Source organism: Gobius niger (genome assembly GCF_951799975.1).
Source record: "Gobius niger genome assembly, chromosome: 19".
In the NCBI taxonomy this organism is placed as follows: Eukaryota; Metazoa; Chordata; class Actinopteri; order Gobiiformes; family Gobiidae; genus Gobius; species Gobius niger.
The window spans coordinates 19,945,713-19,972,058 of record NC_136870.1 but is presented as its reverse complement, the minus strand read 5'-3'; the positions used below and the strand labels follow the sequence as shown (position 1 = coordinate 19,972,058).

General features: G+C 41.8%; 1 protein-coding gene across 1 annotated transcript in view; it reads right to left on the bottom strand.

Annotated features, from left to right (window-relative positions):
* Positions 1-26,346, bottom strand: part of adkb (adenosine kinase b) — a 253,614-nt gene that overhangs the window by 36,912 nt on the left and 190,356 nt on the right. Inside the window, exon 7 of the mRNA XM_079577255.1 lies at positions 18,002-18,172. Coding sequence (XP_079433381.1) covers positions 18,002-18,172 — 171 coding nt within the window. The remainder of the gene's footprint in view (positions 1-18,001; positions 18,173-26,346) is intronic.

Here is a 26,346-nt window from a genome sequence, read left to right as displayed (position 1 = left end):
TGTACTTCCTGGATACAATTGTGTTAAAACCCACACTTCCTCCACATTTTTGAAGGCCATAATACAACATGGTATCAGTTCTGAGCTGGTCTGTGCTCGAAGTGTATTTATCACACCATGCTGAAGCTGTAAACCACTCTGTAAATTCAAACTGAAAGTTTCTTTTTCTTTGACATTGTTACACATTTTTACAACCAAAATAATGCTTTAAAGTCTATTCTTCATTTGCTGGAGTCGTCCACTTTAAAGCAGAACAAAGTAACTCATACCCCTAGAGGCCATAAGTCTGTGAGAGTAAATACTACGCTGACAGAAAAGACAAAGGGAGAGAGGGATATTGTACATCCAATTGCACAATGGAGATACATTTTCTTACTCAAACTTGGCTGTAAATACTGCTAAAGTGGTGCTAGTCCGCAATTAGCTTTGCCTGTTAGCCTGTTAGCTTCTTCTTCGTGATTCTATTAGTGTGTATTGGGCCTCCGACCCGGAGCAGGGAAAGCTGCAAGGGTGGTTTTCTGGCCAGAGACACAGGGGGAGATGAAAGACCCCCCAAACATCCCATTAACACTTGTATTAAAGCAATAAAGCCCCGCCTGATCTGGAAGTCGAACCCATGGACCTTCTTGCCGTGATGCTAGCGCGCAGACAGCTGTGCCATCAGGTCCGTATCGTAAGAGGAGAGGATGCAGCGAATTGGATCCGTTGAACTTGGGTACCTCCTGATGGGAACAGCCAAAAGAGAATTTCCCACATTGATCCAATAAAGGAAGTGTACAATGTGATGTAGTTCTTACAAGAATGAAGTGTAATATAGGATTTTTAAGATTTGAAGCTAAACCGCTACAAATCACCCCTCTTGATCCAGTACTTGAACGCGGATACAAACTGTGCCTCCGCAACATTGATTTTCCACGTATCAAGAGACCGGCTTGGCCCTTCTCCCTCTCCCTCTCTCTGGTCCCTTAGACTTTCCAGTAAATAAAACAGACGTTCAGTTGCTGGCGCGGCGAACAAAGGTCAAGAAAAGCAAAGTGTTTTTTCTGCCGGAGCTGTCCGCGGCCTCCGGAGTGTAATAAGCATATGAACGTTTTGGCCCAAGCAGTCTGCTCCTAATGAGAACCAAAGAGCGGGTCTGGGGGGACTCGCATGCTTCAGACAATAAAAAAAAAAAAAAAAAAAAAAAAACGGTGCAGGAGGGAAAGCGCTCCAATAATTCAAACCATTTGCGTTCACATGAGAATTCGAGAGCTTTGTCTAGGAAATTTGGCAGTTTTCAGAAAGCGCAACGCGGTCCAATATGTTTCAATGTGTTATCTGTTGACGTGGCACGGGATGGACCTTCGCCAAAGCAGATGAAAAAGTAAATAATTTCTACATGGAGACACTCTGGGGAAAAAAAAAACAAAAAAACTGAAAGGACTTTGTGGCTTTTCAACAAGGAGAAATATTTGGCGTGATGCAAAGAAAATCCCCAATAAATTAGAAACCGCTCATTTTGCCGCAGTTCATATGGGCAGCTTAGAAAATGAGCGCACTGGCGAACTTATAAAGAGGCGCAGGCAATAAAACGTGCTACTGAAAGTGTGTGAAATGAAATCTGTGGCATGAGAGATCGGGGAAATTGCATGAATTAATGTGTGTGCTACAACATCAACGGGCCTTCTGGAACAAACAAAGCAAATTCCATTTGTTTATACTTAACCCAAAATGCTACAAGTCACTCTCAATGTAATAAAATGCACTTATAAAACAAGTCTTTAAAGCGCTGTTGCAGACATTTTGGTCGTATTAAACGATATGAAGGCGATTTTCTGACAAGCATTTTCGCATGAGGTGCAAAGGTAAGTAAGAAAATTCTCATTAAATATGCAACCTTCCAAGTAACACCAGAATAGGAAAGTAGTTAGTCTTGGCTGATCTAGCGAGTGCACGGATGATTCTAAATTGCCCTTATAGTGATAATAAATGCTTGGAGAAATAAAATCTTTCCAGGACAATTTGACTGCGGTTTGGAGGACTCTTCTATGGATGTAAAAAGCCCTGGCGAAGCACTGTTACTGTCCCTTTAATTATGAGCATTAATTGAGAGCTTTTCCTGAGAGGGTTTCCTAACCCTCTGCCATCACTCGTATATGTAACCGCCGAGGAGCCCTGGCCCGCGACTCGATCCAGCGCCTTGTTAAATCTGTTCGCTGGGCTCACATTACGCCCCATGGACCTCAGTCATTTCCAGACATTTCACGGTTCAAACTCAGGGTTGGGGGGTGCTCGGGGCGACCGGTGGGAGGCGGGGGCCGACTCGAATCAGTGCCGATTACAGCGGTTAAGCGGGACCCCGCGCTATGGCTAACCGGGGAGCGTGCCGTGAGTGGCTAAGAGCACGCAGCGACGGCCAGGAAAAACAAAAGGAATGCGCCTTGGCTGGTTCCCCCCATGGCTGGCTTCAAGTGAAGACGGGGTGATGTTGATGGTTTAATTGCCGCAGATGTTGGGCCAGAGCTTGGACCAGGATTTTATGTGAGCTGTGATTGGGGTTTCCACCAACCACTCATACTCGGCAAATGTGAACTCTTGACCAACTGAATTAAAGGTTAGAGCAATAAAGCGCAAAGCAAAACTGACTTTTTAAAACATATCTGGAGTAGTATTTCACTTCATTCACGTTCTTTCGTGTATCCTGTTCACTTTGGGCCATTTGTTCTACTTCTGATCTGTATTTCCTGGATTTGTTACATCATGAGAGCACGAAACACCCACCCTTCACATTTTTAAAGCCCATAATCAATCACTGGACCCACTCTGAGCAGTAATGAGGACAAAATATGTTCATCACCATGTAATTTCCACTGCAACCTGCAGAGCGAGTTCCTGAGCAGTTTGAAATCTTGTCTTTTGATTACAGTATTTAAGCATAGGAGGCACAGCAGTTAGTGCGTGCTTCACAGCAAGAAGGTCCTGAATTCGATCCTTGGCCCAGACGAGTTTGCATGGTCTCGCTGTTTCTGTGCAGATTTCCTCCAGGTGTTTCGTGGTTTCCCCTACAACTAAAAATCTATTTATTAGAAGGATAATTATCCCCTTGAGATGTGAAATCACGTTTGTGAGGGGGTCCTACATGACAAATATCAGAGGATATAATGAATAATAATAATGCACTGGTTTTATATAGCGCTTTCTGGACACTCAATGATGCTTTACACTGCACTATTCGTTCATTCCATACTCGGTGGTGGTAAGCTACTGTTGTAGCCACAGCTGCCCTGCGGTAGACTGATGGACGCGAGGCAACCAGTCTGCGCCATCGGCCCCTCCGACCACCACCAACCACTCACTCACTCACTACATTTGCTAGGCTTCCTGGTGTTACCAAACAGTCTCCCATCCAAGTACCGTCCAGGCCCTTCCCTGCTTAGCTTCCAAGGTCTGACGGGATCGGGCAGAGCAAAGGTGTACCGCCTTTGGCCACATAGGATAATATGTTAAAATCAAGTATCTTACATGTGACATATTGAATCTTATCACTTCATTGTTTCAATTCAATTGTTATCAATACTAAATGTCCTTTACAAATGTGTCCTGAGTCAGTTCTGTATTTTGACATGTACTTTGTTTTGTCTCGGTTTTTCGAAGTAACATTAAAGGATAAAGTATAAACTAGTACCATTCCAAAGCATCTGTATCAGTCAGCATCATAAAGCTAATAGCTGTCCTGCTGTTTTGCCAATTCAACCCCCACTAATGACAGCAGATCTAATCCAAATGTTCACTGCAATCTAATCCATCCCTTGAGATTATCTTTATTATAAGTTCCATGGAAACTGACACTGATGTCGACATGCAACAAGATTGAATTCGATAAAAAGCGTTCTCAAATTGGAAGGCTTAGGTGTTCTCACTGTATCCTCACAAGAGACAACTCCAAGTTCAAATTGACTGCATCCATGAATGTCCTCTTTAAGTCTTCCTCTAGGCCTCCTGTTGCCCTGCAGCTCCATCCTCAGTGTCCTTATAAACCATCTTCAAAACCTCTCCTATAGGCTCCTATAGAATCTGTAGGTATACGAGTTTTACATTTGTGTAAATTGCTTCCGGTGCTTTGTGTTTCGCTTCCATTATTCTTCAAACCCCCTTTTATTTACGCTTTGTGTGACCGACAGCTGTATTGTACAAATATGACCGTTCTTTTGTTCGGCGCACAATCAGGCAGCCAATCAAAACGCGCAGGTGGGGGTCAGGTGACTTTTTTCGATGCGGATTCAAAAGGCTGCAAATGGCGTCGAGACAATTACCTCAAAGCGCTCACTACAGTCATTGTCCATTGTTCCACAGTAGTACATCTTTATATAGCCGTCGGCCTATATGATTAATACGTAAGTGCTTTAGCATTTAGTCTAATAGAAACCTGAAGTGTAGTGACCTAGAATTCGCACTGAATTGGCAGTTAATGCAAATCTTTCCGCCAGCCGCTGCATGTGTGATTGCCTGGTGACCGCAGTGGCCACCGTTGGGTAGTTTGGTTCATGGCAAAGTGGTTTTTATTGAAGACTAAATGGCGGCGGCTGCATACTCGTGTGAGAGGGAGAGGGAGCGTCACAGATTTTAAAAAGATCAGTCAGAAGAGAAAAAAAAAATGCAGCGGTGGCTCTTAATATCATATTAGTCTGAAATTAGGCTCAATGAAGTGCAATTTGGGTTGAAAGGTTATACGCAAGGCATATCTGAGGCATCACAGTTATGGAGATTTCGTATGTTTGTGGCGGACGCTTCTCGATGGAACTTTACAGCCTATAGGCCAGTGTAATGCCTCATTTGAAAGCTAAGCCCTACAAAATTGGTTGTAACTTCTTTGTCGGCGAGTTGCCACAATTTGGTCACATTTTTTAAGTGTTTTTTGTTGTGATTTTGTCACTGTTTTGTCGCGTTTTAGTCACTCTTTTGTGGCCATTTTTGTTGCTCATCATCACTTTTTAGTTGTGTTTTTGTCCCTTTTCTAACTACAGCACTTTTTTGGTCGCTCTTTTGTCACTCTCTTGTTGCGTTTTCATCCTCGTTTTTTCCCAAGAAGCCTTTAGACTTGGGTAATACCAAACTGGGGAAAATGTGGTTGGCTCAGGTCAGAGTTAAGAGATTAAAGCAGTACTAAGTAACTTGTTTACCTTAATAAATCCTTTTCATAGTCCCTCTGGGGGTAATACAAGTGTTAATGGGATGATTGGAGGGTCTTTCATCTCCCTCTGGCCAAAAAAACACAATTGCAACTTGACTACCACCGGACCGGAGTCACCAATACACACTAATAAAATCTCGAAGAATAAGCTAATAGGCTAACGGGCAAAGCTAACTGTGGGCTAGCGCCACTTAAACAGTATTTACAGCCAAGTTTGAGTGAAAAAAAATATTTCCATTTTGTAATTGGATGTACAATATCCCTCTCTCTCTTCACCTTTTCTGCCAGCGTAGTATTTACTCTCGGGCAATTAATAAGTCAAAGAATTTTCATATATTATGTCAAGCTTTTGTCACTTACAGATTTACTCCGAGTGGAAAGAGTAACCAAACGTTTACTCAAGTACGAGTCCTGTTAAAAAATCGAAAACACTTTCGCATGTTTGCATAATCTTTGGATCTTCACCGGCGGCAGCTCCCAAAAAACTGCTTTCCTCACCTTTCAATCTTTGGCTAAGCTTAATCTTTTCATCGCAAAGTGAAAACACTTGCCACAGCTACACAACAGCCACTCGCGCTTTTTCTCTTTATTAAAACAGCTGCGCAGCGAAGGGGGAGGGGCTTATTTTCGCTCGCTCAGAGGACCAGGAAGTGGCTCTACTAGTTATTTTGACACTTGTTTTTACTCTGTGAAGCGCTGTTTGGCTGTTGCAAGGCGCTATACAAGTTTATTTATTGACTAATTGTTTGTTTCTGCTGTTTTAGATCAATAATGAATTTTATAACCAACAAAGTGAACATAGTGATACCTGGAGAAAGCGTTATACTCCCTCTTCAAATAAACTTCATAATAATACTACACTCTTTTTAATTAACTTTTTAATTCTTGTTAGCTGATGTCAGTCTATGGACACTGTTTGCTCGTCGCTTCTAACATGGATTTCTATGGTAACGTTCCTTTTCTAGCTTTCGATCCGCAGCACTATAGGCATAACACAAACGCAATCTATACTCAAACACACACACAACCAGAGAGGAGCAACATGTCTTTTCTTTCCTTTTGTCAGTGACACGTTGTGATTGTTCCGCCTGGCTGATCCCAGACCAGTGTTGTATATGTAGCTCCCCGTTGGCCTTTAGGAGGATGAGGGGGGGTGAGTCTCATGTTCTGGGGCCCTCAGCAGACAGCTCTGACAGGACAGACAGGCCGAGAGGGGAAAGAGCGCGGCGGAAAAGGTGTTTTAAGACAATGGCTGTCAGGAACTCAACTGATGTGGATATGAAGAACATCAATGTTGGAGAAGGTTGAAATTCACATGAGGAGATCCATAAGAGAGAAATAACACCTGGCTTTTAAACAAGAAACATGCGCCAGTGCGGGATGTGAAATGTACAGCCATAGTGCCGAGACATGACGCAAACAGATGAATCTTCTACAGTAGTTGAGAGGTAGCGTAGAAAATCTTAAATGCATGTTGTCTTATGAAACATTATCTATTTCTTTGTTTTTCTACCATAATATAATGTACAATGGGGTTGGGAATTTGGGACGTTGTTTGAGTAGGCTAGGCAATTGTAGAGCACAATTCATACAAAAGGCAATTCCAAGTGCTTCACGGTTGCATTAAATAACAATGGAGCAGATAAAATCAATCTTTGAAATGACCAAATCTAGTAGTTTCACTTCCTGATTTTCAAGTAGTCTCACTCAGCTCCTCCCATCCCACTCTTCTTGCTCCCCTTCGCTGCAGATCTGTTTCAATAAGGTGTTTTTACTCCACGATGAAAGGATTAAGCTTAGCAATATAGGTGAGGAAAGTATTTCTCGGATATGTAGAACCTCAGGAGGAGGGTTTTGGAAACAGGAGGAGATGTTTTGGGAAAAGGAAGAGCTTTAAGGGAGCTGAAGCCACAGATGAAGATCCCAAAATGACTCAAAGATGCGCCAGAGGCTCGAAACACATCTCCAGGTGGGTTTTTGAACATGGCAAAAAAGTTGACCTCTCAACCCTGCCCTTAACTAAGCAGATTTTCTCCATTTTAGCTTTACCCAAGTAAAAGCTTCTTGAATAAAGCGTCTAAATAACGACAAGATAGAGATGAAAACAAAGACGAGAAAGTAACAAAAAAGCCACAAAAGGCCAACAAAAAAGTGACAAAAACAAGATGAAAATGAAGATTGAAAAAAGCGATGAAAAAATTAGACGAAAACAGGAATGAAAACTGTGAAAACAACAAGGCAACAACGCAAAGAAAAGATGAGGCACTGGCCTATAGGCTCTTTTTGGATTTGGGAAAAGCCGAACTGGAGAAAATGTGCTCGGTAAAGGTGGGGGGTTAAGATGTTAAAGAGCCATTTCAGATAAATATAGCATTATCCAGGCAACAAAATGTAGACTAGAGATTTCGATGGGTTTGAAATGATCAAAAAATACCTGAAAAAGCATAAAACGTCCTAAACATAGCTGCTCATTCAAATAAAAAGGTGAATTAAAAAAAACAAACACATTATACAGATGTTCTGCTAAGCACTTTCGACAAAAAGCCCATACAGCAGTAACAATAGACCTGTGTCACTCTGCTCCCGAAGAGACAGCGGCTAAATGCTCTTTAAAAACAGCTGGAGCACTGAGATGATGATGACTCCTTCCCTTTAATACGCCGCCTATACCATTTCCACTCGTGTTAAACGGCTCACCTAGCGCGTATTCAATTACAAAGGAAGCCTCTGCCGTTTGGAGAACGCGGCCCGGGCCCACATAAAGACGCTCCCTGGCAGTGCGGAGGCTGGGGCCGTGCGGCGTTCACCGTGAGGGGACACTATAGAGGGGGCCATGTATAATGTTAATGGCACATGGGAAACGGCAGGCGGCGGGGTAAGTGGCTCCGGGGCAGAAAATCTACTCATTACCATGGCCATTTTATTAAAGGAAGCACGTTTTTGAAACCATTTGTGGAAGCTAAGCATAACTCAAGAGTCTTACAAATGTTCGGGGAAGCTTAAAAGTTCAAACACAGTGCTATATATGCCGCACAATGGTCTTTCTTTTCTATATTTTCTTTCTGTACCTGACTACACCGCTTTCCAAATGATTATGCAAATGACATTTTTCTCTGATTTTCTAAATTGTCAACTCAAATCACAGCATAAATTCAAATCTTCAAATCTTTAGCTGTTAGAGGAAAACTGCCGCCCAGCCTCATCAATGTTTGCTTGTTGATGCTCCAAAGGTTCTCAATAGGGTTGAGGTCAGGGGAGGAGGGGGTCCACATCATGAGTTTCTCTCCTTTTATGCCCATAGCAGCCAATGATGCAGAGTTATTCTTTACAGCATGACATGGTGCATTGTCATGCATGAAGAGGATTTTGTTCGGGAAAGCACGGCTCTCATTTGGTACCAAGACAGTGGTCAGTCAGAAACTCCATGTGTTTTTCAGAGGTCATTTTCACACCTTCAGGGAGCTTAAAGTGGCCGACCAGCTCTCTACCCATGATTCCAGGCCAAAACATGACTCCGCCCCCTCCTTGCTGACGTCACAGCCTTGTTGGGATATTGTGGCCATTCACGAACTATCCACTTCTCCATCCATCTGACCATCCAGGGTTACACGGCCTCATCAGTGAACAAGACTGTTTGAAAATGAGTCTTCATGCATTTCTGAGCCCGTTGCAGCTGTTTCTGTTCATGGGCTTCAATTAACAGTTTAGGGGAGGCCGGATAGACGGTTTATGCACAACTGCAGCCTCTAAAGTGTCCTACACCTTGATGTTCGGGACACTCCAGAGGCACCAGCTTCAACTACCTGTTTGCTGCTTTGTAGCAGCTGTTCTATTCATCTGATGTGTTTGTCTGGCAGAAACCATCCCCATTGTGCCTTTATCTGCACAAATCTGTGTGTGCTCTGAATCATCTACAAATCTCTTATCAGTACGATGATTGCACTTAAATATCAAAGGTTTTCAAACCTAGACCAAGGCATTTAACTATTTCACGCTTTTCATGAGCAGAGAGATCCTTTTTCTTTCCCATATTGCTTGAAAATGGTGGTCTGCTTAATAATGTGGAACATCCTTTTTCAGTAGTTTTTCCCTTAACTGGGCTTAACCTGAAAACTAATCATCACAGGCGATGATTTTTTTATTAACCTTTTTGACACTGTAATACAATTTGTATAATAATTTGGAATGCAGTGTAATGCACGGTCACTCAACCACAATTTGAGTGAGCAAATTAGCATATTGCAAAAACTGCAGCTATTTAGACAGAAACAAACATCTTTTATAACCACATCAGTCTTCAAAGTGTCTTATTTCGCATAAAACCTCGTAGTTTATAGCTCCATACACATACAAATATGCATGTGGTTCTTGTTAGCAGTTCATATTTCGGTCTTGCCTCAAATGAACATGGCCTTACTGCAAGAGCTGGGTTTAGTTAAATAATTGAAAACAAAAGACTTCCACACTCGAAGGATAAGCTACAAATAAACATTTATATTTTTGTCCAATAACAAAGTTGTGGGAGGAAGTATTTGCTTTGAGGAGGGCCCCAGAGACCCTGCTTTCAAACAGAGCGTAGCAGTGCTAAAAAAAATCAGACAAACAATGTAAAATTAATAGGCTACAAACAATGATTCGAGTAAAATGCTGACCAAAGGCTCCAACCCCGACACTCTCCCGTCTATCGCACGCATTACCTGCGGGGCTCGAAGCTAATTGCGGCTAACTTCACTCCACAAATACTGCCAGTTGCTTCTCTTCCACAGGATTAAACCCTCGTCATCCAGCCCCCAAATAAAGCGCAGTCATTAGCCGCTCGGAAACGCGATGCCCTGTTTTTTTTTTTTTTTATGTCGTGCGGCGAGAGCAGGAGGACGACTCAATTAGCCTCGCAGGTTATCACACGCCACATGTTTAGCCAATTTACCGCAAAGAAACCGCTCAACTCTCAGACACAGTGACGCGCTCGTGAAGGAGCAGACACGGGGCCTAAAAGGTAGTAATTGGAAAGAGGGAGGACTGGATATGTTAAAGGATATAAGGGCCAGATTTCAAGGCAGCAGTGGGTCGTTGAGTAAAAAGGGAAAAAAAAAAAAAATACTCAGACATCAAAGTGCACCGCTGGGGATACTGCACTCGGGCTTCTTCACATGGTACTCAGGGTCATCCCAGCTTAGATTTTATTCATTTTAATTAGGGATAATACCATTTATGCTTCAGTAATACAAGTCCCTCCCAATTTAGGTTTATTTAAGAACCTTTTTAAGACACGGTTGAGTCCTAATTGGTTCTTAATCTAGGCTTGGTAAAACTTGGAAGGTCAAATAATTCATCGAGGTGGTACTTTGAGTGAAAAGTTTGAGAAGGTCTAGGCTGTACATCCATGACTCAAGGACAAAAGTGGAAGTCATGTTAGAAAATGAATATTGTGGTAAGTCAACATTACAAAAACTTTATATATTTTGAACTCATGATTTGTTAGGATGCAGTGGTACAGTGTGGACAGACTGATAGGAACAACATGTCATGATATTCAAACTTTAGAGCTACTATTTTAGGCTAAAAAGTTAGGTTTTGAAGGTACGCTTTACTGCTATTGGCAACATGAATTAACCTACAAATTGGCCTGGCAAAATGACAACAAAAAACAAAAAAATATCAATATATTTTTTCCATCATATCAATTGTAGGACGGGGTACTGTTACATTTTGCTAAACAGCACTTTAACAATACTTGGGTGATGATACGGATGCCTGAACTTTTTTCAATACATATGCTAAAATACCAGAAAACAGAACAATAATGTTAATTTATTCCATAACAGACTATTTATTATAAACTCTTAACCTCCACCTGAACTAAGCACATTGTCCCCAGTTTGGCTTAAAAAAAAAATCAGCAAAACCTCAACACAAAGAGCAACACACAGAAAGTGGCGACAATGCAAGGAAATATCTTCTATGAGTTTCGTGGGTCTTAGCTTTCAAATGAGGCGGTGCTACTCTGGCCTATAGGTTGTAAGTCTTTTAGATTTGGATAAAACTGAACTGAAGATAATGTGCTCGGTTCAAGTTAAGAGGTTACATATTTATCTATTTCAGCTGAAAAAAATAAAACAAGCCTTTAATCCTGTCCCTGGACCCAACAGGCATCAAAACATCTCTACCAATATAATTTATTTGGTGCCAGCTTTTGATACTTTTATTTATTCAATACCAGTACCTAAACTTTTTGTTGACGCCATTCTGCACCCAGCCCTAATCAACTGATCTTAATCCAGCACCGTTTACCATAAGCAAGTTTTCCATTTTACTCCTCAAAACTCCAAACCAGGTGCTGTCACTGCCACAGAATTGGCTTGAGACCCGACAATGACCGAGCCCTATGTGAGATCGACCAAAATTGAGATCACCATGTTTCCCAAAACGCTTTCCTCTTTTTACACGGTTCCCCTATTTTGGCGAGGCTCAACCAGCTTGGCTTCCCAGATCAGACAAAATTGAACATTCACGAGGTGTTATGACAGCTCAATTTATTTATACTTGACAGATTTATCGGCAGATTAGGGTCAGATTTCCAAATACAGTAGCCTCAAGTGAGCAAATCTCAAACAAACCGAGCCTGGGAGAGGGTTGAAACCACCCCCGTCGATCAGCTTCAAAACTTGAACTCCAAACCCCCACTCGTCAGGACTCCACTGTGCGCCTGTTATGAAAAGGCACAGTCCAAACTAACCCTCACTTCAGGGGGAGGAAGTAGAGGTGTGCTCCCAGCCGCAGGAGGGGGGCGAGATTCGGGTTAAACTGCCCTGCAGCCTGTCACTCAGCACCGCGCACCGCTGCCCGGCCAACACCGCCCCGTCTGGCCCCCGCACAATGGGAGGTCTGGGCTGCCCTGTAGGAGCAGTCAACCTCTGCTCCCCCCTCCTTCTCAAGTAGAAGGGGGTCAAACACACACTGGACAAGCACTCACCCTGTACACAACCCCGTCATCTCACTGCGGGACAGCCTGCTCGGCTCAATATCTGCTCTGTCTCTCTGTGTTAGGACTCCCTATTTTGGCGGGGTTCGGTTGGCAGGGCCGGCCCCGTAAAAGTGCTTAGAAAGGACTATTGTGAAGGCCAGTTATGGGCTAATTTGGTAGCGAAATTTACTTTTGCAAAAATAAGCAGTTCTTGTTTGGATTGTAAAGGGCAAAGCAAATTTGGACGTTGGTGAAGTCAGAGTAAATGTTCCATGGCGCAGTTGCAAGAAGGCCAATGCTGACATAGGAACAGGTGTGAACATAAATTGCATGTTTTTAATAAGAGCAAACGGATTGAGTGGTGTAGCGTTTTCACTGTTTGTTTGGCATCGCAGTGGTGATTCTTTTTGTAGCCTTAGTGTTTGAATTGTTATACAGAGACTTCTAAGTATGCCATGTGCGGAGAGAAGAGGTCGAGTCACATGTACATTTGGTGTTTTTGATGAAAGTCCCATTTTGTCCGTAAAATATATTTAAAAAATGAAGAACTGTCTTATTTTATGGTAATATTTTGCTAAACCGTGTTAAAGCAGAACTAAGTAACTCGTGCCCCTAGAGGCCATAAGCGCCACTGCAGGTGTTGTAGCATGTTGTGTTTTTTTTTACACATTAATTGTCCTCGAGAGTAAATACAAAACTGACAGGAAAGGGAGAGAGGGTATTGTACAATTACACAATGGAGACAATCAAATTTGGCTGTAAAAACTGGTGTTAGCTTTGCCCGTTAGCTTCTTCTTCGTGTTTCCATTAGTGTGTATTTGGGCTGCCGAGTCGGAGGCAGGGAAAACTTCAAGTATGTTTTTTTGGCCAGAGACACCAGCGGGAGATGAAAGACTTAAAAATGTTAAAATTATGTATTTTCCTCCCCTACATGTTCCAGCAGTGTCCTAATGTGTAGAATGAGCTCAGACCTGTTCACCACAACTGCCTCTAAAATCACGTCACTCAAAAAGCTGTTACTTAAGGGTCCGAAGTGCCGTCATGCACAAGCTTAATATAGAAGGTGCTGTTACACTTAGGACCTGAGGTGGCAGTAGTGAGCATAAAATGGCCAACTTGGATCTAGCCCCTTTAACACTTGTATTACCCCCATTGGGACTACAAATAGGATTTATCAAGGTAAACAAGTTACTTAGTTCTGCTTTAAAACAATACATTCCATGAAAATAACACACACAAAAAATACTTAATCATGACAAAACAAGTTTGAATGGAGCAGCAAAAAATTGGACAAAAATGTTTCCAACATTTTTAAGTTTTAGGCTGTGTTAACAAAAAAAATAGCAAATCTCAGATAAAAGACCTATTAGAGTTTGAGATCATGATGTCATATTGCAAAGGATTATGGGATTTGCATCTCTGTATTTACCAATAGTGACTAGGCTAACATTGCTCTACAGCGCTTTTCTCCACTTATACAATTTTCAGCTAATGTTAGGCTATGACAACGCATGCTAGTCCCCACAAACATGGCAGATCTCCATGGTAACAGTGACTTTATAACATCCCATCCCGAACTGTATTGTGATATGGATATTGTTTCACCTTATGTTACAACAACGATAGAGCAAATGAGTTTGAAACCCCAACTACAGAAGCCTCATATGTTCAAAACCTGAATTCAAATCCGCAATGGAGACTGCACGCCAAATCAGAAGGCAACAATGGAAAAAAAGTCGCAGGTAAGGACAAACCAAAACTGCAAATCAGTGTAAACAAAGCAAAGCCAAAAAAACGCTACGTCTTCGGTTACAAATGCCTTATAAAAAAAAATAGATTAACAAAAGAAATCCACAGACAGTTAGCCCTCTGAGAAGCCTAACTAACAGATAATTGTCTTTCTACAAATACACAACGCAATTATCCCCAGCCATTAAAAACATAATGAGTGGAGATGTGAGCAAACTTCTTAAGCAAACAACTACAGAGCCACCCAGAAAGAAAGAAACGAAACGAACGAAAAGAGAAAACAGAACGCTTGCAAAATGTACAGCGGGCTCACACTTTTGGACAGACTCGTTCCTCACGGCAATTAGGAGCAGCAGTATGTAAAAGGGAGGGAGGGGCAGACTCGCGTGAGGAGGGGGGGAACAGGGGAAAGAAAAGACAGGAAAAAGCTTAAGTCAGCACTAGCCATAAATCCTGGGATGCTGAGTGCTTTCCTCCAGCGTCGTCCTCATCTGTGGAGCCCATTTCGGAGTTCTGTTTAGTAGCTTTAGCAGCGGGGAGGCTAATGCAACACCCCTCCTCAGCTATAGGCCTGAAAGAGGACACTTCCCCTCACTCAGGATGACAGACAGATTCTGGCTGGATGAGGAGGAAATCGGTTTCGGAGTGTGTGTTTTATGAAGAATATGTTCGGGGGCATTTTAGGAACGATATGGCCGACAGTGCATGGGTGAAAGCAGCTGGGAATGTCATTTTGTGTCCCTCTTCACGACGTTCAGGAGTCACATTCAAGTCCATAAGTTACACTAAAGGCAAAATTAACCTCTGAGCCCCACCTACACAAGCACATTTTCTACTGTTATCCAGGCATTACCCAAATCTAAAGGCTTCCGGAAAAAAGGGTCAAAATAGTAACAAAACGAGACGTAAATGAGGGTGAAATGGCAACAGAAACACAACAAAAAAAACACAAAAAAGTTACAATAACGCAAGAAAAATGTGACAAAAAGCCATCAAAAAGGTGACAAAAAAGACCACAAAAAAGCTACCATAACAACCAGTGCAATAGAAAAATGTGACAAAAAGGATTTAAAAAAAAACCGACAGCAAAGACCACAAAAAAGTGATGAAAAAGTGACAAAAACACAACAGAAACACAACAAAGAAAGTGATGAAAAAGCAACAAAAACACAACAGAAACACAACAAAAACACAACAAAAAAAGTGATGAAAAAGTGACAAAAACACAACAGAAACACAACAAAGAAAGTGATGAAAAAGCAACAAAAACACAACAGAAACACAACAAAAAAGTGTCCCAAAAAACGCGACAAACAATTAAACAAAAATTCAACAAAAAAGTGATGAAAAAGCAACAAAAATATAAAAAAGTGATGAAAAAGCAACAAAAAAGAAAAAAGAAAGTGATGAAAAAGCAACAAAAAGACAGAAACACAACAAAAGTGATGAAACACAACAAAAAAGTGATGAAAAAGCAACAAATAGACAACAGAAACAACAAAAAACTGTCAAAGAAAGCGACAACAAAGTTACAAAAAATGCAACAAAAAAACACCACCAAAACGTGACAAAAAAGCGACAAGACGATGAAAAAGTGACCACAAACTTAGATCAGTTTTGCAGGTCTTAGCTCTCAAATGAGGCTATGAGAAGTTATTAGATTTGGGTAAAGCCGACCAGGAGAGGAGGCTAGCTAAGAGTACAAATCAGAAACAGTGAGTACGGCATAAACAGTTCAGTAAACACAGCTAGGACCAACTGAACATATATGACAAAACATGTACAGACACTGGGGGCAAGATGGGTGAAGTGTCTTGCTCAAGGACAGAGTAACGTTATGCTTTTGTTTGGTGCAAGAATCAAACCACGAATCTCCTATTTCAATCAATAAAAATGGCATTAACTCCTTATCACCAGCTCAACTTTAGAGATAAAAAACACTGAGAAAATTTGACCTATATTTGACGAGAAAATACAAAAGCAGAACTAAAACAAAGCCAAAATGGAGGCAAGTTACAATTATGTTCTTGTTTTATGCTGAGGTCAGAAGGCGATTTTGCAATACACTGTGGCGCCTTGCAGTACAGATAATAGTGCAAGAACGATAATTTTGCAGCGCTAGTCAAAAGGGAAAAATCTGTCAAGCGTCTGAAACAAGTATGCGACAAGAACCATCCATCATCAAGTGTTTGTTGCACTCGCCGCTGTCAATATTGAGCTCCCCAGCTAGACAAACACATCATTTACACTAAAGAGGAGACTTGCCCGTAACCTTTTTAAAGCACTGAAGCCGCAGTCCATTGATTCCCATTTTGATCGCGTTCTCCGGGACAAGGACAATAGGCCAATTAAACAGGCTGGTCCGGCTATAACCATACGTCGCCTTCGCTGTTCCTTTACTGAGAGTGTGACCAGAGACTGACCCCAGAAGCCGCTATATACTCCGAAGCACACGGGCGGGAAGAATCAATATCCCCCGGTGTGATTGGGATGACTGATGGCCGCGGCTAATTCCCATTTATCTCTTCATGGGCCGACGATAAGTGAAAAGTTAAATGGCTGTTGAGAAGTGAAACGCCGGACATGACTTTTAATTTGGCAGCGGACGATATGCGATTAGGGAGACCTTACCTCCACAAAGCTGCGCAAGATGTTAAGAGATGTTATTGTAGGGAAAGGGATAGGGACAAAAATATCATTTGCATTAAATCAACCAAGGAGAAAAGAGACACTTAAGAGACAAAGGGGAGATTTGTTGGGGGCACTTAAGGCAGGACGGGGATAACTCACAGACACCTCATTGAAAGAGACTGCTGTTATTTCTTTCATGTAACTGGGGAAAAGTCTGGCTAATCACACTAGATCAGAGAGTCTCCGACCTTTAGTACCTGTTGAGCTACTTTTATGAAACACAAACGTCAGAGAGCTACAAAGGCTTCGAAGGCACTTGTGCAGAAATACTTTTTGAAGAAGACATTTCGACATAACTCACGAAAAAGTGTTGAATTTAGTCCTATACAGTATTTAACTTTAAAAAACATAAATGTATTAAAGATTCTGTTCAAAATGTTCAGAACAAAAAGAAAATACATCTCAAATGCGCCATACCAAGCGAGTGTTAAAAGGCGACCTACCAAAAGAGGACTGGAGAGCTCCACACTCCAAACACCAGCTCATACTCTGAGGAATCCATGAAGTTTTAAAATATAGTCACTTGTTTGTGGTTAAATTTGGTGAACTGGTTTACCAGTGTACAAAACGAGGAAGTGCACCCTCTAGGCCAGGGGGAGGCAAGTTTGTTTGGTAGAGGGCCAATTTTCTTCAAAAATGTTCTTTAAAAAGAACCTGCCTTTATTGTGGCCATACAGCCTTTGCCAAAGCTAAGCAGGGAAGGGCCTGGTCGGTACTTGGATGGGAGACCGTTTGGGGGTGAATGTAGTGTGTGAGTGGTTGGTGGTGGTCGGAGGGGCCGATGGCGCAGACTGGTTGCCTCGCTTCCGTCAGTCTACCCCAGGGCAGCTGTGGCTACAATAATAGCTTACACTACAGAGTATGGAACGAACAAATAATGCAATGCAAAGCGTCTTTGAGTGTCTGGAAAATCGCTATATAAAACTGATGCATTATTATTAATATTATTAATTACAGCCCAAAGTAAAGCACCACTTTCTACAAAAGCCAGTGTTGTACATAATAGTATATGACCTAATTGGAAGTTTTTTGTTTGGACATTTTTAAGTAATTGACAGTATTGCTCACATTTTTTAGAGAGCTTTAACTCTAAATGCTTTAAAGTACTCTCTGATTTGTGTAATACTATTTCTCAAAACCTAGATGGCCAGACGTTCTGTGCTGGAGGACTGGATTTGGTCCCTGGGCCTGACATTGCCTACCCCTGCTCTGAACTTTATAGCATCACCAAACCTAGGGGTATTTTCTACACATACAGTACATTATTTGAAGAACCTGTAAAGACTGACAACTGAAACCAAAATTAGTCATGACATCCCACAAGAGGTTGGGTATGACATTTCTCCAACCCTACGGTGTGTGCACTTGTGTCCATCCCATCCAGAACCGCCCCTGCGTGCTTGTGTGTGTGTGGGACGGGCACCTACCGTCTCGTTCCCGAAGAGGATGTCCACGTACGGCATCACCTTCATCAGCGGCTCCTTGAAGAACTGGCTGATGAACGGAGCGGACAGGTTCAGCCCAAAGACCTTGTTGTTCTCTGAGGCGTGTTTCGCCACTTTGACGATGGAATCCGGAGAGACGGTCAGGAAGAAGCCCTGGCAAGAAAACAAACAGAAGCTTAAAACATAACTCAGTAGCAGTTTAGGCGGGAAAGACTTTTAACAGACAGAGATGAATGATTGATGATCCACGAAGAGCTCAGTTTATCGCAAAATGATCAACGCAATAAGGTGAAGCAATAGTCAAATGGCAGGAAGTCAGAAAATGTCTTCCAACTTGCAAAGATTTATCCATTTATTTTTCCTCAGAGAGCCTGGTAGCTTAAAAATGTTCAACAGATCAGTTTTAGTTATGGTTTTTCCAAATTTAGACACTCTATTGAAGTCTTGTTTTGCACTGTGGCTCTAAATTTCAACCGTACTGTACTCATTGTCAAGAGCACACCCCGCCCCAAGCTCAAAGCAGGCATAGGCTTAAGCACTCTGCGGCTTCTAATTATGGCGGTTGGTTGAGGAGTGAACACAGTATGTATAATGCATGACATTTAGGGGATTAGGACAAAGCAAAAGGTGAAAATGTTCTTTGAGATCATTTGTCCTTGGTTTTCCGGGACAATAGGAGCTTCATTGTAGCTTACAGCGACACGGCTAAACCAGAGCTTAAGCGTTTATCCGTAATAGTTTCTCACAGCAACAAAAAGGGAAAATTGGCCGGGGGACAAAACCATCGGCGCGGCTCCAAAGGCTGGTTGAAGCGGTGGAGAAGCATCGGCGCACGTATCCGATGATGGGCCGAACAAAAGTGCCGTCTGGACTCTCCTTACCGCGAAACAAGAGAGCCAGCCCCGGTCATTGTGTGAACGAATACAAATCAGGTAAGAAAACACCTTGGCGTTTCAGGTGGTAACGTGAGGCGAGAGTCACAAAAACACCCCCCCCCCCCCCCTCTTTGATACTGATCTTCTTAACCTTGTTTTTTTTCGCTCTCTCTACAGCGGGACAGTCCTGCTGGACCAATGGGGGCAGTGAAAAGAAGGGAAAGGAAAGTTTGGAGCGGCGATACATTTAATCCGTCTCAAAAGGCCCCATTGTGTGGTCTCATTAAAGCGATATGACATGTGCGGCAGCCGAGAAGCGACCCGCGACGGGGGCAGCGCGGCGCCCCCGGTCAATCAAACCTACAGGTGCTAGATACACACTCGCTCGGCCCGGGGCAATCGAGATGAGGGGCCAATGAGCGGGTAGAGTTTCTGACACGGACTGGATGGACGTTGTAAAGAGAGAAAGACCGCTCTAGCGTCTGCTTTAAAAACAATTCAACTGGCACAGAAGCTGCCAGTCAAATCTGGGCGTATTTAGTTTCTTAAGTTTTGGCAAACATTCCAACAAGCAGAAGAATGAGGGGAAATTTTGATATTCAAAAGCAAATCGGATACAATGGGCAACAAAACATTGTGTACAATTTCAACTCTAACTGCAGTTCAACGTGTTTTACACCATGATTTTTGTATTTTTGACAAACTTATGCAACAACAATAGTCAAGCCAACTCATTATCATCCAAGCAGAATCAATTTAAAAGTCATATATCATGAAAAATCGACTTTTTGGAGCTTTTAGCCATGTTGTAATGCTATTTCATTATCAAAAACACAACCAGAGTGTTTTTTTGCTTTATTATCTCAGTTCTCAGCAATCCTCCTGAATCCTCCTGAATGCAGCTCGCTGGGCAGCTGCTCCGCCCTCTGCTGGAGGTCTGTAATGTAATGCCTTACAAACAAACACCCCCCCAGTGTCTGAACAAATGTCATGTTTGCATTGAAAGTTGTGATGAAGGAGCTCTTGCTAACCTACTTTGGACACGCCTGTTCTGTTTTCTTACCTAACGATAATGTCACGGAGAAAAGCGCGTTTGGCTACGAGAGGTGCAGGACTTTATTCAACCTTCCAAAAGAAGAGGTTCTGGAAGTTGGAATTTCTTTCCGGGATTCGGCGACTATCAGCCAAAATAGTGTTTTTCCGTGACTGTCTCTTGATGGATGTTTGGCGAACCTTGGCCAGAACCAAAGTGGATAAACTTTTATAACCAACGCGAGTCCCATGATGTAAACACCCGATGGAGCAGAGCGGTGAGTCAATCAAAACGCGTGTTAGCTTGTGTGTTAGCCATTTACGAAGCTGTGTTGCAGATATCAACTCCTTGTAACTGCATTATTGCTGTGATATTTATATTTATTTTACTGCTAATGTTGCATGGGTGGATTAGCTCGGAGAGAGGGGGCGGCGTTAACTGAATCGAAGCGTTGTGTCTTCCGGGTTCGCAAAACACCCCCAGAAAATACTACTCCATAGTACTCCACAGTGGTAGAGGTACAATATATGATAAAAAATGCCTATAGTTTACTTTTGGATGGCTGACATAGCATGATACAGATCCTTTAATACATATTTTGTTGTTTGCAGACCATTAAAGTCCAGCGATTTCAAATAACACACTACAGGAGCAGGGATCCGCTGACCTTTCAAGACGAGACAATCACGCTCTACCATATGAGCCACTAGGTTCTTGGTCAAATATTTGTCGTTTTTTTCCGTGTTGGACAATGAAAGAGCGGCTTCTTCCCTCTAATCACATTTCTGTCAGTGCATGTCTGGAGCTTCTTCACCCCAGTCTATCTGTGGCCTGGTGCTTCCTGGTCCCATCTGCTGTTGTATTAGAGGTGTTGTTCACAGAGCGCACCTCACTTACAGCTAATGGCCTGTGTCTGACCCTGACATTTGTCTTTTGCGGCGTGCCAATGTGTCGGAGGAACGGGGAGATTGTTTTCTGACATAAATGGGTCTTTTTTTTTTGTTGGAAGGAAGGTGCATGTGTGTGTGTGAGCGTTGGTGTAAGGGGAGGTATACGGGCTTGAGAACAAAGTGTCGTGGCCGCGGTTAAGTTAGCGCTGATCAAAGAGAGGAGCTTGGCGAACTTTAAAAGCCCCCGCGGTTCAGCTCAGTGTAATCTACCGCTGAAGAGTTTAACCCACAATGTGCTATCGCTTCCAATTACAGATACAACGCGCCTGAGAGTCATTAGGGCGCTGCACACTTCAGCTTGAAAAATGTACATTGGCTTTGGCATTACAAATGTGACGATACTTATCCGCATGTATACAACACCGGTGCTTCTTAAACTGTGGTTAGCTCCTCTGCAGCTCTGTACTGTGTTTAGATCTGCACGCTACAATGTTCAGGTCTAACACAGCCCAAGTTCAAAAGGCTCAGACTCAGTTCGTTCATCCAGAGAGAAAACAGCGATATAGTCACCAGACACTATACGAATCACAACAGTATGATCCCACACCGCAGGACTTTGTTTGGTCAGTCTGCCTTTTGGAATTCATAACCTGCAGGACGCTAACCATCTTTAGATGTTTTGTAGGAATTTTGGAAGACTGCTTTTTACTTTGTAGTTGTCCCTGGTTGTTCCTTTCTACACAATTTACAAGAGTGGAAAATTTGTGCTGGCTAAATGCTCCATATCCTTCCATCGAGTAGTTCTGGTGATAATTATTCTACTGGTAAACCATACAATACTAGGGCTGGGTATTGTAAAAAAAAAAAATTATACAGATACCTGAACGGTACTTGGTTTTCGATATCGTTACCTGAACAATACTTTTTTCGATACCTGTACTCAATTATTTGTCATATAGAACCATAAAACAGATCAATAATGTTCCTTTTCCTTCTAATGAATTTCGTTTGCATTTGTATCATTTGTTTGATGTGAAACAACAAATTTCCTTTAACTACAAAAGGGCAGATTTACACTTTTTCAAGTTTTTCTTATTTTTCCCCCTTTTTAAACAACATTTTTCATTCCCCCCCATTATACATTTTTTCTCCCAATTTTATTCACATTTTTCCACTTTTTTCCCAATTTTTTTCCCAATTTTTCACTGAATGTTTCTACAGGCCACATTTTTCCAAATTTTCCAATTTTTTCATTGTTTTTCCCAAATTCTTTACATTTTTTGCCCAATTTTACTCAAATTTTCCCCCCAATTTTCCTGATATCTACATTTTTTCCCTCCATTTTATTCTCAATTTTTATTTCTTTTTTTTTTTTTACTTTGATGACCAACATCAAAATGTAATATAAAGATTATATATTTCTTTTCGGTACCTGCTTCCGATACTTTTATTTTTTTGATACCAGTAGCATCTAAACCTTTTCTTTCTCGATACCAGACTGGTATTGTTTAACAGTACCCAGCCCTACACAATAATACAATCATAAACAATAGACAAAGCTGTGCAGTTGTGTGTACTACTAATTCATGCTGTGCACTTGTTGGTGATGAGCTGCTGTACTTTGATGGTGTAGCTGCCCTGGGGCTGACTGACGGCACCGCAGCCGTTAATCTGCACCTCCAGCCTCTCCCATAAGCACCAACAGTCCACTCGCTCCACATAAGGCTCATGTTATTTGTCGGTAAAAGGGCGACGCGTCAATGGCTGCGTGCTCTGGTTGTCTCTGGAATCAAACAGTCAATCTTGGCGACTTCCCCTGCCTTGCACCATTTCCGCATTTCATTCAACTCTGTGACGTGTTTACTTTTAGCCATCAATGAAAACAGCACAAGTCCAACAGTTTTCCCTCCAAAAAACATGTTATTTCCTTTCATACTGAGCGCCGTTTCTGCCACGATGAACAAAACAAGGCACCTAAAGAAACGCCATGGGGCCGGTGCTCTTGAAAGGCGAGTGGGACTTCGCCTGTGTCATGTTACAGTACAGTCCGACGCCTGAGTGAAAAGTAGACGAGCCTTTTGACAGGTGACTCCAGGGGGAAACAGAGGAAATGACCTCATGCTACAGCCCCAATTCTTTTAGCACAACGGAACAACGATGTCATAATCTGGCATAAAAAACAAAACAAAAACAGTGTATTTCGAGAAGACAGTAAACTTTATGTTCATGTGGAAAGGCTCAGTATGACAAAGATATTAAACATAGAAGGAGAGTAAAAACTATGAATTCAGAGATAATCCTTTTGAAACCTTTACTGTAAATTGATGAAAAAAAAAGAGTATTCTGACTTTTCGATTATTTAAAGGAACTATAAAAATGTTCCTCCCCTACTTGCTCCAGCAATGTCCTAATGTGTAGAATGAGCTCAGACCTATTCACCACAACTGCCTCTAAAATCCTGCAGGGGTCCGAAGTGCCGTCATGCACGAGCTTAATATATAGACTGCAGTTACACGTAAGACCTGAGGTGGCAGTAGTGAGTATAAAATGACCAACGTGCATCTAGTCTCTGCAAAAGATATCAATATTTTGAGGGACAAAATCAGACATCTGAAGAGACTTTGGTTAATTTATGATTTTGTGTTTGTTCATATATATCTTCAGGGTTTCTCATTTACAAAACATATTACTGAAAAATAATCTATGAAAAACTAAACTATGTGAAGTTTTCTATACTGATCTATAGCGGTAAAGGTATTCAGTGAAATAATCAGTAACTATTGTGCAGGTTGTCTCCTATAGAATTGCATTGCTGCCCTCTTGCTTTGTTGCCACGTGAATGCATCCTATATAATCCTGTAAAATTCCAGTTCCCATGTTAGCCCTATATGTCTGCAGCTCTGAAACTTGACCCTGATCAGCGGAGCAGAATGGGGGGGTCAGGTGACGGGACGTCCGGCTCAGTTTCCCCAGGTGTCACCGCTCTCGGGTTTGAAAGCGTAGACCGCTATCGCCTTTCCAGGTCAGGGCGATCAAAGCAGCGCCGCGGACCCACACTTGCTATACAATTTCCACTCAGCCACAACATTCAATAAAAACAGAGAGGAGCGGAGAAAGGGGGTTTTCCTGGCAGACACAATGAGCGCCGTCATGTCAAAGCGCTCATTTGTGGGAAGGAGCTGGAAGAGGCAGGAGACGTTTCCAGTTGTTAAATCGTCTCAAGTTTAATGTAAATAAAAGATGCCTCGCGGAACCGCAGAGATGGAATATCATTGTTAACGTGTAAATATTTGTCCTGCTCTAAACGCTTTCATGTTGGTTGGACTTGTAAAGATGTGGCGCAATATTTTGATGGTGCTATGTTTTGGCAGAAACAATTATGACCCAAGATTCCTTCGTCGCAACTGACAATCATCTGAGACATATGTTGAATGATTGGGATTTGGCAATAAGTGTAAAGGCCCTGTACCGGATTTGTCTCCATTTTCAAACCACAAAAGTTGAAATTGTCAACCGTGGTTCATGCTCAAACAGTTTACACATTATTCCAAAAAACCTGGTTCTTAAAGGTGAATTAGGCGTATTTGACCTTTTAGTGACCCAGTGGCTGTAACACAAATAACACAAATGCAGAAAAAGTCTAAGCATTATTTCATTTCTTAAAGGGGCTAGATACAAGTTGGCCATTTTATACTCACTACTGCCATCTCAGGTCATACGCGTAACTGCAGCTTCTATATCAAGCTTGTGCATGACGGCACTTCGGACCTGAATTAACACCTTTCTGAGTGACAGTGCAGGATTTTAGAGGCAGTTGTGGTGAACAGGTCTGAGCTCATTCTACACATTAGGACATTGTTGGAACACGAAGGGGGAGGAAAATACTTGCTTTTAATATTTTCAAACTCCGAATAGTACCTTTAAGATTTGAAAACATTTCATCAAAGGAAAAAGAACTGCACCAAATGAGCAACTTTTGAGGGGAAAGCATGTGGTAATTTTCAGCCAAAACTGCAACTGAATATGTTTTGGTTTTTAATTTTGTATTTTCAATGAACTTGTACAATAAAAAAAATTGGGCTGGGACAAAATATGGTAACACTTTATTTTACAGTACCCTTGATTCATTGTACCCAACTACATTTAGTACAATGTAATGTGCTCTGGAACAATCTGTAATAACTTGTATGGGTTAGATACACAATGGGATAATATGTATTTGTAGTTTGTACATAATGTAATAAGACACAACTCTAACCTTGACTCTAACCTTAAGCCCTAACCGTAAGGGTCTTGTGTCCTATTACATTATGTACCTGCAAAGTACTAATACAAGTTATTCCACTGTGTATCTAACCCATAGGTACATGTTATTACAGATTGTTACAGAGCATTACACTGTACTAAATGTAGTTACGTACAATGTATCAAGGTACTGTAAAATAAAGTGATACCCAAAATATTTTTTGGTGCAATACCAAGTATCAATACTACAAGTATCGCAATACTTTCAGTACTTGTGTTTGGCATTTTTATCATGAACTCCTTCGTTTCCCAGTAACAGTCACACAGCACAATCTTAACACTTTAATAAATGTCAAATGGCATTCGGGTTATAAACAATGGACACATGACTGTTTCTTTTTATTATATATTACTATAATTACTTGTTGTATTGTATCGTGATACGTATCGGATCGTGACAAAAGTGTATCATCCAGCCCTGGTAAAAATTGTTGGGCAATGTCATAATTTTCCAAGAAATGTACTTTAATGCCAGTCAGTCCAACTGAATGCTTTTTAATGACATCTAAGGCCTTAATTTTGGCACAATCCACTCAATGACTTTTAATGCTTTTTAATGTCCCGTGGACATTAAAAAGTTAAGCCTGGCGCCTTAACTTTCCATCACAGCGGCCTCTACAAGGCTCCAGGAACAATTGTTTTTACTTCCTACAAAACAATCGATCCTGGAGCGTTGTAGCGTCGAAGGTAAAAGGGTCATGCTAACCACTAATACAGCCATTGGGTCCAAAAAAGGTAAATTACCCACAAATATATATATATATTTCTTTAACATCATTGCAAGATACGACCAGTGGCTGAGGTCGATTGATCTAGTTTTGCTTTATTTTTAGCCAAGCTCCTGAAAAAGGCTGTCTAAGACTTTCGTATAGCAAGTGCGTTGAAGTACGAGGAGAAGCATATTCGTGGCAGACAATAAAAAGTTGCCAGGTTGTAATTTGAGGTAAAGAAAAGGGTTTATTCCTGGTGTTTACTCCAAAAACAGAAGACTTCCACTTAGGTGTCTGACAGAAAACCTCATAAATGCTACTGTGGGCCGCGTTAGTGGTGATCTAACCATAGGGCTCTGGGAGCGCTGCAGTCTATAATGTAGATCTGCAAAATACATTGTAAATTTGACATGATCCGTGGTTTGATTCAGCTTTAGAGACGGTTTAGTCTGGGTTTGGATCTGGATCTGGATTAGAACATGCTTAGTCTGGATGAAAGTTGAAGTGGTCTCAC